Genomic DNA, 13987 nt, shown 5'->3' with positions numbered 1-13987 from the left:
GTTGGAGAATTCCCCAATAATTCTTAGTAGATAGTAAGTTAGGGCCAGTATCTCAAATTCTTTTGTTTATTTATGTCTTCATTCTGCCTTTCTTCTTTTGTTCCTTACCTTGCTCTAACAATTTTGCTAATTTAGTTTGTCATTAATCAATGGCCATTGTGAATACTATATTTTTGTTCTTGTATTCTTGATAAAAGATGAGAACTTTTGGTGTTTCTGAGAACCTTCTATGCTCTTTTTTATTTAACTTTATTTTATGTGTATTGGTATGAAGCTGTCAAATCCCCTGGAACTGAAGTTATAGACAGTTGTGAGCTGCCATGTGGTTGCTGGGAATTGAACCTAGGTCATCTGGAAGAGCAGCTAGTGCTCTTAACTGCTGAGCCATCTCTCCAGCCCCATACCTTCTGTGCTCTTTTAGTGAACTAAGAAGAGAAGAAGTGAGGCTTCTCCAATTTGGAGAATGCATCAGCAAGATTCTAGATTTATTTCTGAAGACATTATTGTTTTCAATTTTATTCATTCCTTTATCAATGCAATCAGAATATTTCTCAAATCCAGTTATGATTAATCTTTTCAAGGGTATTATGAAAATAAATTGGTCTATTAAGTCTATTTTGTAAATAAAGATTTCTATTTTCTCTCTACTTCAAGCTAGAAAAGGCTTCTTATGAAAATAATAGCTTCAGCACAATGGTCACTCTTATTTCTTATGAATTATACCCTGGAAGAAATCTAGAGGTATATTTTCTTAAAGTCAGTGGTTTGCAATATGCTGTGTCTACTAAAAAATTAAAGTGAAAGCAGTAGACTATCATAATCAGACAAATACATTTTGGTTTGTAAGCATCTCTGTAGAACAAGAGAAATAACTGAAGGACAGGAAAGAAATAATTAGTTGATAATCAGATAGGCTTCATTAGGATTGGGATAGTATCCTTCCAGACAAGATCATTTGGGAATTGAGCCTAAATATGAAAAGTCTGCCCCTAGGTTTTCATGTTAGAAACCCTATTTCTTATCTCATCAGTAATGTTTTTTTCCCCTTTGAACCAGACTATGAAATGTTCTGATCAATCAGTTCAGTTTAGGTATACTTTCAATGTTGAGGATTTCAAGTTCATTTGCAAACTCAGTAGTCACAAGTGACAACACCACATATATTTTGGAGGTTTCATGAAGGATGTTACAGTTTCCATTTCTATACAGATTGGTGAAAGTGTCACTGTGGGTCGCTTCTGTTTGCCTCTAAAATTACCTTGTATCTGAGAATACTCATGAATTTATTAGAGCAAATTTCTTGGAAATATATGATATGATTGGTACAGATTAAATAATTAGGATAGCAGGAGTGAACAAGATAAGACTATACTCTTCCTGAGGATGAATATATAAATTATTTCCAATTAATCCAATTATTTTGTATATTTAATTTTTGTAGGACAGAAAATGACATCAGAAACATATTTCCTTGTATAGCAACCTCTGATTTTTTGCTACCTCTGATTTTTAAATGGATAAGTACGACTACTAACGAGGCTAAGAAAATAGAATGGTGGACAAAGAAAGAAACTAAAGTAATCAAACTGCAGAAGAAACAGAGCAAAGCATACTTACTCTTCTGGAAGGTAGTCATGACTTTAGTTGATCTATAGTCTTGGTTTTCCTAAAGGTGAAACTGAAAGTACAATTGTGAACAAATATGTGCACAAATCATATGAAGATGTAAATATACATAGAGATTTCTTTTACAGAAGATAATGCTCTTTTTGGTTAACAGATGCAAATTAAAGATTGTATTCTATTCTAAACCCAGTAACTAATTTATTATGTCTCAAAACTGAAATAAAGACATATAAAATGATTTTCAGAGTATTTTGGCAGATAATTTCCAATTTCTCTGGACAAAAAGAATTTCAAATTGTAAAGAATAGCGATTGTTTTATTATGCTAGTCTTTTATGGATATGCAGAGAATAAAGAAGAGGGTCCTTTGTGGCCAAAAACAAACACAGTTAATGAATGTAATAGTTGTTAATTGGCAGAATATCAAACAGCAGCAACTGTGGGACTTGTGTCCTTAGAGATAATAATATGCAACAGTTTTTTGACATGACTTTTTAATTTTAAATCAATCTTTTCTCATTTTGCATACCAATCCCAGTTCCCACTCCCTCACTCCTCCTGTTCTCCCCACCTCCTTCCCCACCCCCCCCCATTCACTCCTCAGAGAGAGTAGGGCTTCCCATGGGGAGCCAACGAAGTCTGGCACATCTCTTTGAGGCAAGACCAAGGTCTTCCCCCATGTATTTAGGCTAAGTAAGGTATCCTTCCAAAGAGAATGGGCTCCAAAAAAGCCAGCTCAAGCACTAGGGATAAATCCTGTTTCCACTGCCAGTGGCTTCACAGACTAAGCAAGTCACCCGACTGTCACCCACATTCAGAGGGCCCAGTTTGGTTCCATGCAGATTCTCAGCTCTCACTAGCTCAGGTCAGCTGTCTCTGTAGGTATCCCCAAAATGGTCTTGAACCTTTAATAATATGCAACAGTTTTATTAGACACATTCTAAATACAAATCAATAACTGACAAAAGGACAAATCAGAATTTTCAGAAAATTCTGTGTTTAACTTAACTCATAGGCAATAAAAGATAAAAGTTGTTTGATATCTATGTTTTGATTGAAAAAGTGGAAATATACTCAAAGGAAGTTGGTATCTAAGTGTAAATACTTTTTCATGTTAAAAATATATAATTCTATCATATTCTATACTAAACTACCCTCCTTACTCTCCCCCTTTCCTCTCACCCCTATCTATGCACAGATCCAAAAAGACACAAACATTGGGAAAGTATTGCTAGAGGCCAGAGATTTGACTGGGGTGGACAGAAGGCAATATGAAAGGGTGGGAGATAACAGTAATCAGAATGCATTATATATACATACAAAATTATCAAAGAATAGGTTTAATTGATTAAAAGGAGATACCCAAGTTATCCCATTTTCTTGATAAAAATTCAGCTGTCAAATATGTCACTTTTTTTTCAACCCAAGGGAACAGATAAGAGGAAGTGTTCAGGATAACTGCTCAAATCAATTGATGAGGTTTTTGAAATCTTAGAAATAAAAAAGAAATTCAACTTTATGACTTTATAAAGTCATTGCTTCACAGGCTCATCCAAAAGATACTGAAATTTACAGAAAAATGTGTACATGCTTAATGGTGTTCTTTGCCAAGGATATAGAATGGACAAATTTACACATAACTTATAATTGAAAAGATAATCACCAAAACTGTTTAGGCCATTAACCACCTTAACATCTGTTGAAAAATTATTCAGACAGACATAAAGCATGCGTTCCCTGAATTCTTCTTTGAAACAGCTTTGCCACCGGGTATCACTGATAAATTAATTGGACAAAACATTGTATTTGTGTCAACCACGTATTCCATTTGTATTAACTACGTTTAAAACCTTTTGAAAATTATACTTTAACAGAATGTATATCAACATAGAAAAAATAGCTTGAGTAGAGAATATGTATTCCTTAGTGATATTTTCCAGAATATTTTTCTTAAGCATCTGTGGGTAGCATGGCATCTGGTCATTTCTAAACCCTTCCCTGTTGACCTGATATTTTTCCAATGCTGATTTACCTGGGTGTGGCATAGCAGATAATTTGATGTCAAACAACATTCACAGTAATGGAATTTAATAATGTAAAGAAAATCTCAAATTAAACAGACATTTTTCCTACTATAGAAGTGTTTTTACTTTATAGAGTTTTTAAAATAAATAAGTCATAGCAATAAAGTGTAAAATAAAATGTTGTGTCCCTCTTCATTCTAAATGAAATAAAAATACAGCTTCATCCTTCAAAATCTTAATTCTATTCATTCTTATTTTTAATTTCTGTGATTATATTTTAAATACATTTCTCCTTTCCCTTTCTTCCCTTCATGCCCCATCATAGACCTTTCTCCACTCTTCTTCAAATTCTTTTTTAGTTGTTACTGCATGTGTATATGTATTTCATATATATATATATATGTGTGTGTGTGTGTGTGTGTGTGTGTGTGTGTGTGTGTGTGTGTACATATATATTCCCAAATATAACCTGTTGGGTCCATGTAGTGTTATGTGTATGTATGTTTTCAAAGCTGGCCCTTTGGCAACCAATTGATGTATCCCTTGCTGGGGTGGGCAACCTCTCCTTGCTTTGCTGAGTGGTCTATAGTTCTTTGTGTAGGACTGAGGCCTTGTGGACTTTTTCCTGTGCGGTTTGACACTTTTGTTGGTGTCATCCTTGTTCAGCTCATTTTTAGGCAGTCCTATTGCTGTGATTATATGGGTATAAGTTCTGATGTTACTAGGATACCCAATCTCACAGAAAACACCCTGACTCTTTGGTTTTTACACTTGTTTAAAGGTTTATTATATTGAGCTATGTTTCCTCTACCCCTGGTGTCCATAAGTTTTTGTCATGGAGTTATGCTGATTTTTGTCAACATTGTTTTCTGTATATATTGAGATGATCATGGAATTTACATGACAGTGCTAACAGAATGTGTATGGGTGTGTAGGGCCACCTATTGGAGCATGAGTTGCCTTTCAGCGGCCACATCCCTAAAGAAAACCCAACTCTTTCTTAGAACCTCCAGTTGCCAATAGCTTCCCAACTAGGGTTGAGACTTCCTGGCCACCCCCCCTCCCGCCGCCCCAGCCTTCCACTTTTGTTTGGCTTGATCTTGTGCATGCAGCCACAGCCACAGCCACTGTCAGTTAATATGCACAACTGCCCTGACATGTCAAGAAAACACTGTTTTGTTATAACCGTCCACTGGCTCATGTTTCTATGCACTCTTCAATGATGATCCTTGAACTCTGAGATGAGGAAGCATGATACAGATGCCCTGTTTAGGACTGAGCACTTTGCAGATGTCATGTTGGCCCATTATGGGTCTCTGTGTTATTAATCATCTACCACGAAAGAAGATTCTCACATGAGGATTGAGAGACGAACTTACCTATGGGTATAACTATAAGTCTTTAAGAGTCAGTTTAATACTATATCTTTAGTAGTTGGTTTAATCACAGGTCTATTTAGCAGAAGAGTAAGAGGCTCTGTCTTAAGGCCTATGACCTACCCAGACTTATTAACAGTACTGGGCATGAGTTCCACTTTGTGGAGAGGTCTTAAATCCAGCTAGAAAATGGTTGGTTACTCACAGAGCATTTATGCCACTATTACACTAGTGGTCCTCTCTTTGCAAGCTGTTGAAGCTTCCAAGGTTCACAGCTGGACAAGACTGATGATTACTTTGCTCCCCTAATATCATACACATTACCTTCCAGAACTATGACAGTTATCCAAAAGACATGACACCTCCAGGTGAGTACCAGTTTGATTCCTCCATGTTCTGTGACTCAGGTGTGCAGTGTGTTCAGCAATAGGGTGTTACTCTCAAAAGCATTGAGAGTAGTCTGTAATGTTTGTGGGGGGCACTCTGTGAGACCTCACCTACCAATAAAACCAAAGGAGGTATTCCATACCTGCTGTTGGATTTTTTTTATTTGTTAGCCTGTGGTGTGTGGTAGGAGCATTGTTGTCCCATTATAGGATAATTCCATTTAAACTCTTTTTATATATGTGTACATATATATTTTAAGAAGTTTCTAAATAATAGGCTGCCAATTTTTCTTTTCTGAAGACTTTTAGTGTTAATTATGGTTTCCCACATTCCTTCTTCTGTCCTTTTTCTCTATCTTCCACCACACTAAACCTACATTGTTTTGTTATCCCCAGTTCTCCCTTCATACCATGTGAATTGTATCTTTCCTTTCTTTTTTTAAAGATTTATTTATTACAGAACACTAAACAGTGTTCTGTCTGTATGTGTCCATGCAGGCCAGATCTCATTACAGATGATTTTGATCCATCATGTGGTTTCTGGGAATTGAACTCAGGACTTCTGGAAGAGCAGTCAGTGCTCTTAGACTCTGAGCCATCTCTCTAGCCCCCGTATCTTTCCTTTCTTAAAAGCTCATGGCCCCCCAGGGCCTCTTATCAGTTTCATGATTTCTATGGGTATTCCACCACCACCACCACCACCACCACCAAAAACACCACAACTGACAAAAACCATAAGGGGTCACATGATTGCCTGTAGTCTAAGAAAGTACAAAGTTTGTTATCTATAATGAAAAGTAAGGAGAAGAGGACACTTTAATTTGTCATCTTGGGCACACTTCAGTTCTTTAATAGAAATGCAATTTTCTTGAGTAAGTCATGAGAAGCTTGCTTAACTTGCTTATTTCTTAGAGTATATATGAAAGGATTCAGCATGGGCGATATGGAAGAAATAAGCACTGACACACCTTTATTAATGGTTACCTCTTCTTTTGCAGATGGTTTGATATAGATGAAGATGCAGCTCCCATAGGTGATGGAGACCACAATCATGTGTGAAGAACAGGTTGAAAAGGCTTTTCTTTTTTGTTGAACAGAAGGAAATTTTAGAATTGTCCTTATAATATATATGTAGGAAAAGACTACACATATTAGAGTAATGATGAAGGTTAATACTGCGGAGGCTATTACCATCTGCTCAATCAACCAGGTGTCTGAGCATGATATTTTCAGAATAGGATTTGCATCACATCCAAAATGATCAATGATATTAGAGTCACAGAATTCCAGATGAAGACCTAAGCTAAGTGGTGGGAGGATAATCATGAATGCCGCCATCCAACAGGAAATAACCATCGTTCTGCACACCTTGTTGTTCATGATGGTCATATAATGCAAAGGTTTACAGATGGCCACATAGCGATCATATGACATGGTAGCCAGGAGAAAAAACTCAGTTACTCCAAAGAGATCTGTGAAAAATAATTGAGTTGCACATGCATTGTATGTAATTGTCCTGTCTCCAGTTGAAATACTGTATAAAAATCTTGGGACACATGCACTTGTAAATGAGATTTCTAGGAAGGAAAAGTTTTGGAGGAAGAAATACATGGGAGTTTTAAGGTAGGGATCCACTGTGGTGAGGGTAATGATGGTTAAATTACCAGTTACACTCAATAGGTAGGTGATAAATAGAAAAATAAAGAGCAAGACCTGTAATTGAGGATCGTCTGTGAGTCCCAGGAGGATGAATGTTGTAATTGATGTGTGGTTTCTCATTATCAATATCAGGAATTTTCTGAACCTAAATGTTAATGTCAGGGAAATTTGGCCTGCAGAATTCAATGACAAAAATCATCAATGATGAGCATTTTCATAAAAAAAATCACTCAGTTCACCTAATTTGTATGTGCTTTTTTTATTAATGTGAAGAATTTTAGAGCAAGAAGATATATGTGTACATGCTCATATATATTCATGGTTTTAGTTAGGTGTGCAGGTGAGTGTACATTTATAAAACATGGAGAAAATTAAACAAAGCTGCAAAATATCCTCACCACAGAACTGCACTCCTCTCTTCTCCATTACTTCAGATCTACATTCTGAATCAGTTATTTAGTTCTCAAACTGGTACTATCCAGCTTCTACTCTTATTTACTTAAAAATGCACCATTTATAAACAATTAAACAAATATAAATGTTTTGATATACACCAAGCAGTATTCTAACTGTACCACGTATGTATTACCTTACAATAACCTGCAAAGTATGAATGTCTATTATCTCCGTGTTATTTATTTATTTATCTATCTTTAAATTTTAAATGTATTCATGTGTGTGTGTGTGTGTGTGTGTGTGTGTGTGTGTGTGTGTGTGTGTGTGTGTGTGTGAGGTCAGAGGATAACTTGTGGTACTTGATTCTCTATTCCTACCATGTGAGCCCCAAGTATTAAACTCAGGATTTCAGGTTTGGAGACAAGAACCTTTTTTTTCCCCCATTTTTAAATTTGAATTAGAAACAAGATTGTTTTACATGTCAATCCCAGTTCCTTCTCCCTTCTCTCCTTCCCTGCCACCCCCCAACTAAAACCCCACCTATCACATACCCTTTCTGCTCCCCAGGTAGGGTTAGGCCTTCCATAGGGGGTCTTCAGAGTTGAGACAAGAGTATTTAACCCACTGAGATGTATCATTTAATTTTTATGATGAACATACATTTTTTATACAATGTATTCTGATTACAGTTTCTCATCCTCAATTCCTCCAAGATCTTTCTCACTTGCTCACCCACCCAAATCCACACCCTTTATCTCTCTCTCATTAGACTACAAACATCTGAAACAATTAATAATAATAAAACAACAACAATAATAATAAAATAAGATAAAATAAAAACGAGTGAAAATAGGACAAAACAAATAAGAAAATAAACAAACGTAAAATAGAGACAAAGAAAGAACAAGAAACACATATAGATATCTTATTGGCCTATATTCAGTTGAAAATGGGAAATCTGAGGCACCATAAGTAAAGGATGTGCCTACTCTTTTCTTGATCAGTGGCAAGCCACTCTTCAGAGTCTTAGGATGTCTCATTACTGTTCTCTCAGTATTAGAATATGCTTGACTGAATGTTTCATTTTCACAAATATAGTGCTTTGCTTTAGTCATCAAAACATAGGAAGAGTTAGTCTGAATTTTTTGTCTAAACCAAAATAGTTGAGGAAATAAAGAAAGGCACAGTTAGAAGTCATGTTGGCACAACTGGTGTAATGGAATAGCTGTGGACAAAGCCTAAATGTATTTTCTATGCAATTTTTTGTTTACTTAATGCTTAATATCGGGCTGAGAGAGATTAAAAATACCAACTACAATTGATTTTCTCCATTTTATTCCTTAGACTGTTTAGTAATTTTATTTCTCTGTTTGTTCAGTATTTTGTTCCATGAGAATTAAGAAGCTAGGGACTTTGTTAATGTTAACTGTTAAAATCATCAGTTAGACTAAGGTAAAATTTCCCCAATTATATTAACAGATAATATTTTTCTATAAATTATGTTTTCTGACATATAAATCATGTTTTTTGAGCTCAAAGACTTTTCCTTGACTACAAATAAAGTAATTATTAAGCTGCTTTCCATGCTTTCCATCAGAGAATTATTTTAAAAATATAGTGGCTTATACAACTGATTCATATTAACTAACATATTTATGGAACATTTCAGGTCAGTAAATAATATGTGGCATTTCTATGATTTCAAGGATCATTTCTTTCTCTTAGGAACCTTCAAAAGTTTGTATGAGTTTTCGTGGAATCTCAATGCATTGCAGCCTATAGAACATTAGAGTTTATTCTCCCTATCTCACTATACTGCTGAGTCTACTGACTTCAGAAAGTCTTGATTCATGTGCTTATACACCTTTGAACAATGTCTTTCTACTTTTCCTTTTTTTCTGGTTTGAGTGAGCTCTGCCTTCAGTTACTATTGGTCTCATATATTAGTATCACCATTTGACTGGGACCCCAGCCAAATAAAATAAATAAATATAAATTTAAAAAATAAAATGAGAAATAAAATGTGATAGAGAGCTTGCATCCACTTGACAAGTTCATTGTCATCAGAGGGTGACTGCAGCTCACACCCTGAGAATCTCTCACTGGGCTTTCCCATAGATGTAATGTAAAATGTAATATATTATATATAGTATTATAAAATTATGAAATGCATATACTTTAGAATATATTATATATATATTTTATTTAGAGAATACTTTATTAGTTTTTGTAATCAAACCCATGTAGATAAGACCTTACATATTTAATACAGTGTGCTACCCCTGTACAAATGGAAAAAAAATAAGTTCAACATTTCTAGACCAATATGGCTTATAATTTCTGTACTATGCCAACTCAACATGGTAAACTGGGATACTTTTTTCTAAAGTTGACAGCACAGCTAAAGTTTCCAAAGAATATATTATATTTTTGTGTATCATATAGGTGCTCACTTTCCAACCCAGCCTGAGGCTCGCTACCCTCTTGTCACTGCATCCTCAGCGATGGGATTTACAGTCTTCACATAAGGTCACATCTTTTTCTTTTCTTAGTCTCAACTTACCACCCAGCCCCTTTGGTATTGAATTCAGTTTTGCTCAGATCTGAAGACTACCTTTAACCTTTAATCATAAATATATGGCTTTTTAAAAACTCAGACATGAACAAATGTTGATGATTTAATAATCCCATAATATTCATCTTGACTAAGTGGTATTTTGATATTTATTTTCCAGAGACCAAGAATGAGTATGTGTACATATATTTAATTTTTAAAGTCTTTTAAAATATGGATATATGTCTTTTCTGAGGAACATACTTTTGGATCTTTCTAAATCAGTCATGGTCATAGTTTTTAGGGTCATCATTCCAGCAAAAATTTTACAAGTGATTGCAATTTTGCTTCATAGAATACTAATGCAAACATTCAACACTGATTGTCTAAACCTAGAACTTTTATTAAAGAGAAAACACATCACTTCATTTCCCACTCATCTTTCCTCCAAGTGTGCATACAAAACATGCAAGAATACACATGAACACAAGTGGAGTCAAAACACGTTCATACTTACCCTTCGGCTGGAGGTCATTGCATGACATCTGTTGTAAGTTTATCTGTAGGTGCTAACAGCAAGGTTCAGGGAGAACAGTGAAACTGCTATCAGTAAACACCAAGCTTTCTCAGGAAAACACACTCAGGCTCAGAAGTACCTGAGCGTGGCACAGAATTTTTCCATGAGAGAGGATTTGCCATTTAAAACATAGAAGATATGTTCTTGCCTTTTTGTTAGCTACAATTCAGAAATGCACAGCATAAATTGCAGGTTCTGTGATAGGCAGTTGGCTAAGGATAGGTGAGCGTTAGGATATATTTAACACTAAAGACTGTTACTATTATTTTATATATTCCAACCATAATAGAAGACAGTGGAGACAAGAAACAAAAGACTCCTTGGAGCCTCATGTTTAAAGTCTCTTAGGAATCAAGATAATCATTTTTTGGGGAGCAATCAGCTCCTCACAGACAATAACAGGGAAAAGCCCAGGGGATGAGAAAATGTGGCTATATTAGACACACTGTTGGTGCTGGACAGCAGGAGTCAAAAAAATACTACTTAAAGTTTTCCATTGTCCATGGTAATAAAACTGGCATAAGACCACGCTGTCTTTACAAAGTAACCTGTGGACATTATAAACATTTTTTTAAAATTTTTTTCTTTTAAATTTTTTTTATTAGTTCAAATTAGGAACAAGCTTGTTTCACATATCAATACCTTCTCCCTCTCCCTCTCCTCTCCCTCACCAATCCTCCCCAACCCCCGACCTACCCCTACCCCATCCATCTTCCACTCCCTAGGCATGGTAGGGCCCTCAACGGGGGCTCCCCAAAGTCCACCACATCATCCTGGGCTGGGCCTGGGCCCTTCCCCATGTGTCCAGGCTAAGAGTGCATCCCTTCACGTGGGTTGGGCTCTCAAAATCCCTTCTTACGCTAGGGAAAAATACTAATCCACTACGAGGGGCACCCTAGGGTGCAGAGGCCTCATCATTGACATCCATGATAAGGGGTCTGGATCAGTCCTGTACTAGCCTCCAGGACAGCATTCTGGGGTCGATGTGCTCCACCTTGTTCAGGCCAGCTGTTTCTGTGGGTTTCACCAGCATGGTACCGACCCCTTCAATCTTAATTCCTCCCTCTTGGCAACTAAGTTCCAGAGTTCAGATCAGTGTATATCTGTGGCTGTCTGCCTCTGCTTCCATCAGTCACTGGATGAGGGCTCTAGGATGGCATAAAAAGTAGTCATCAATCTCATTTTAGAGGAAGGGCGTTTAGGTTATCCTCTCCACCATTGCCTGGATTGTCAGTTCCTGTCACACTTGTAGGTCTCTAGAAATCTCCCTAGTGCCAGATCTCTCCTTAGACCTATAATGGCTCTCTCTAATATGGTAGCTCTCATCCTGCTCTCTTCTATTCTTGCCCCAACTCAATATTTCTGCTCCTCTATTTCCTCCTCTCTTCTTCTCCTCCTCTCATGCTGGTAACTCCCTCTCCCCTACCCTCATGCTCCCAATTAGCTCAGGAGAGTCAATGCCCCTTCCCATCCCTGGGGTCCATGCATTTTTCCCTTAGAGTCCTTCATGTTTCCTAGTTTCTTTGGTGAAGAGGATTGTAGGCTGGTAATCCTTTGCTCTATGTCTAAAATTCATATATGAGTGAGAACATATCATGTTTGTCTATTTTGACTGGGTTACCTCACTCAGGATGGTTTCTTATATTTCCATCCATTTGCCTGCAAATTTCAAGATTCCATTGCTTTTTTCTGCTGAGTAGTATTCCATTGTATAAATGTACCACATTTCTCTATCCATTCTTCAGTTGAGGGGAATCTAGGTTGCTTCCAGGTTCTGGCTATTACATACAATGCTGCTATAAACATGGTTGAACATATGTCCTTGTATGAACGTGCATTATTTGGGTATATGCCCAAGAGAGGAATTGCTGGATCTTGAGGTAGACTGATTACCATTTTTCTGAGCAACCGCCATACTGATTTTTAGAGTGGGCTTACAAGTTCACACTCCCACCAGCAATGGAGGAGTGTTCCTTTTCTCCACATCCTCTCCAGCATAGATTGTCACTGGTATTTTTGATTTTAGCCCTTCTGACAGGTGTGAGGTGGTATCTCAGAGTTGTTTTGAGTTGCAATTCTCTGATGGCCAAGGATTTTGAGCACTTTCTTAAGTATCTTTCAGCCACTTCAGATTCTTCTGTTGAGAATTCTCTATTTAGTTCTGCACCCCACTTTTTAATTTCATTGTTTGGTGTTTTGGTGGCTAGCTACTTGAGTTGATTGCATACTTTGAAAATCAGCCCTCTGTCAGATTTGGGGTTAGTGATGATCTTTTCCCATTCTGTGGGCTGTGGTTTTATCTTCCTGATTTTGTCCTTTGCCTTACAGAAGCTTCTCAGTTTCAGGAGGTCCCATTTATTAATTGCAGTTCTCAATGTCTGTGCTACTGGTGTTTTGTTCAGGAGGCAGTCTCCTGTACCAACTCATTCAAGGTTATCTCCCACTTTCTCTTCTAGAAGATTCAGAGTGTCTGGATTTGTGTTGAGATCTTTGATCCTTCTGCATGTCAGAATCCAGTTGTGCCAGCACCATTTGCTGAAGATGCTGTCATTCTTCCATTGTATAGATTTAGCATCTTTGTCAAAGATAAGGTGTTCATGGGTGTGTGGGTTAATATCAGGGTTTTCAATTCAATTCCACTGGTCTATCTGTCTATTTTTGTGCCAATACCAAGCTGTTTTCAGGACTATGGCTCTATAATAGAGCTTGAAGTCGGGGATGGTGATGCCTCCAGAAGATCCTTTATTGTACAGGGTTGTTTTGGCTATCCTGGGTTTTTTTGTTTTTCCATATAAATTTTCAAGGTCTGTGAAGAGCTGTGTTGGGATTTTAATGGGGATTGCGTTGACTTTGTAGATTACTTTTGGCAAGATTTTCATTTTTACTTTGTTGATTCTACTTATCCAAGAGCATGGGAGATCTTTCCATTTTCTGGTATCTTCTATAATTTCTTTCTTTAAAGACTCAAAGTTCTTTCTGTACAGATCTTTCCCTTTTTTGGTTAGCGTTACCCCAAGATATTTTATGTTGCTTGTGGATATTGTGAAGGATGATGTTTCTCTGATTTCTTTCTCATTGTATATAGTAGGGCTACTGTTTTTTAAGTTAATTTTGTATCCTGCTACTTTGCTGAATGTATTTATCAGCTGTAGGAGTTCCCTGGTAGCGTTTTTCAGGTCACTTATGTAGACTGTCATATTGTCTGCAAATAGTCAAAGTTTGACTTCTTCCTTTCTAATTTGTATCCCTTTGATCCCCCTTTCTTGTCTTATTTCTCTAGCTAGAGCTTCAAGTACAATATTGAAGACATATGGAGAGAGTGGGCAGCCTTGTCTTCTTCCTAATTTTAGAGGAATCACTTTGAGTTTCTCTCCATTTAGTTTGGTGTTG

The 13987-nt window shown here is 36.7% G+C and overlaps 1 protein-coding gene across 1 annotated transcript; it reads right to left on the bottom strand.

Annotated features, from left to right (window-relative positions):
• Positions 1 to 6251: 6251 nt before the first annotated feature.
• Positions 6252 to 7190, bottom strand: LOC100770870 (olfactory receptor 6C68). Its single transcript, XM_027391854.1, has one exon. It carries the CDS (start codon positions 7188 to 7190, stop codon positions 6252 to 6254), a length of 939 nt encoding a protein of 312 aa, XP_027247655.1.
• Positions 7191 to 13987: the final 6797 nt, after the last annotated feature.

This window comes from Cricetulus griseus, assembly GCF_003668045.3.
Source record: "Cricetulus griseus strain 17A/GY chromosome 1 unlocalized genomic scaffold, alternate assembly CriGri-PICRH-1.0 chr1_0, whole genome shotgun sequence".
NCBI lineage: Eukaryota > Metazoa > Chordata > Mammalia > Rodentia > Cricetidae > Cricetulus > Cricetulus griseus.
Note: the sequence above shows the minus strand (reverse complement) of the source record. Positions and strands in the feature narration are given on the sequence as shown.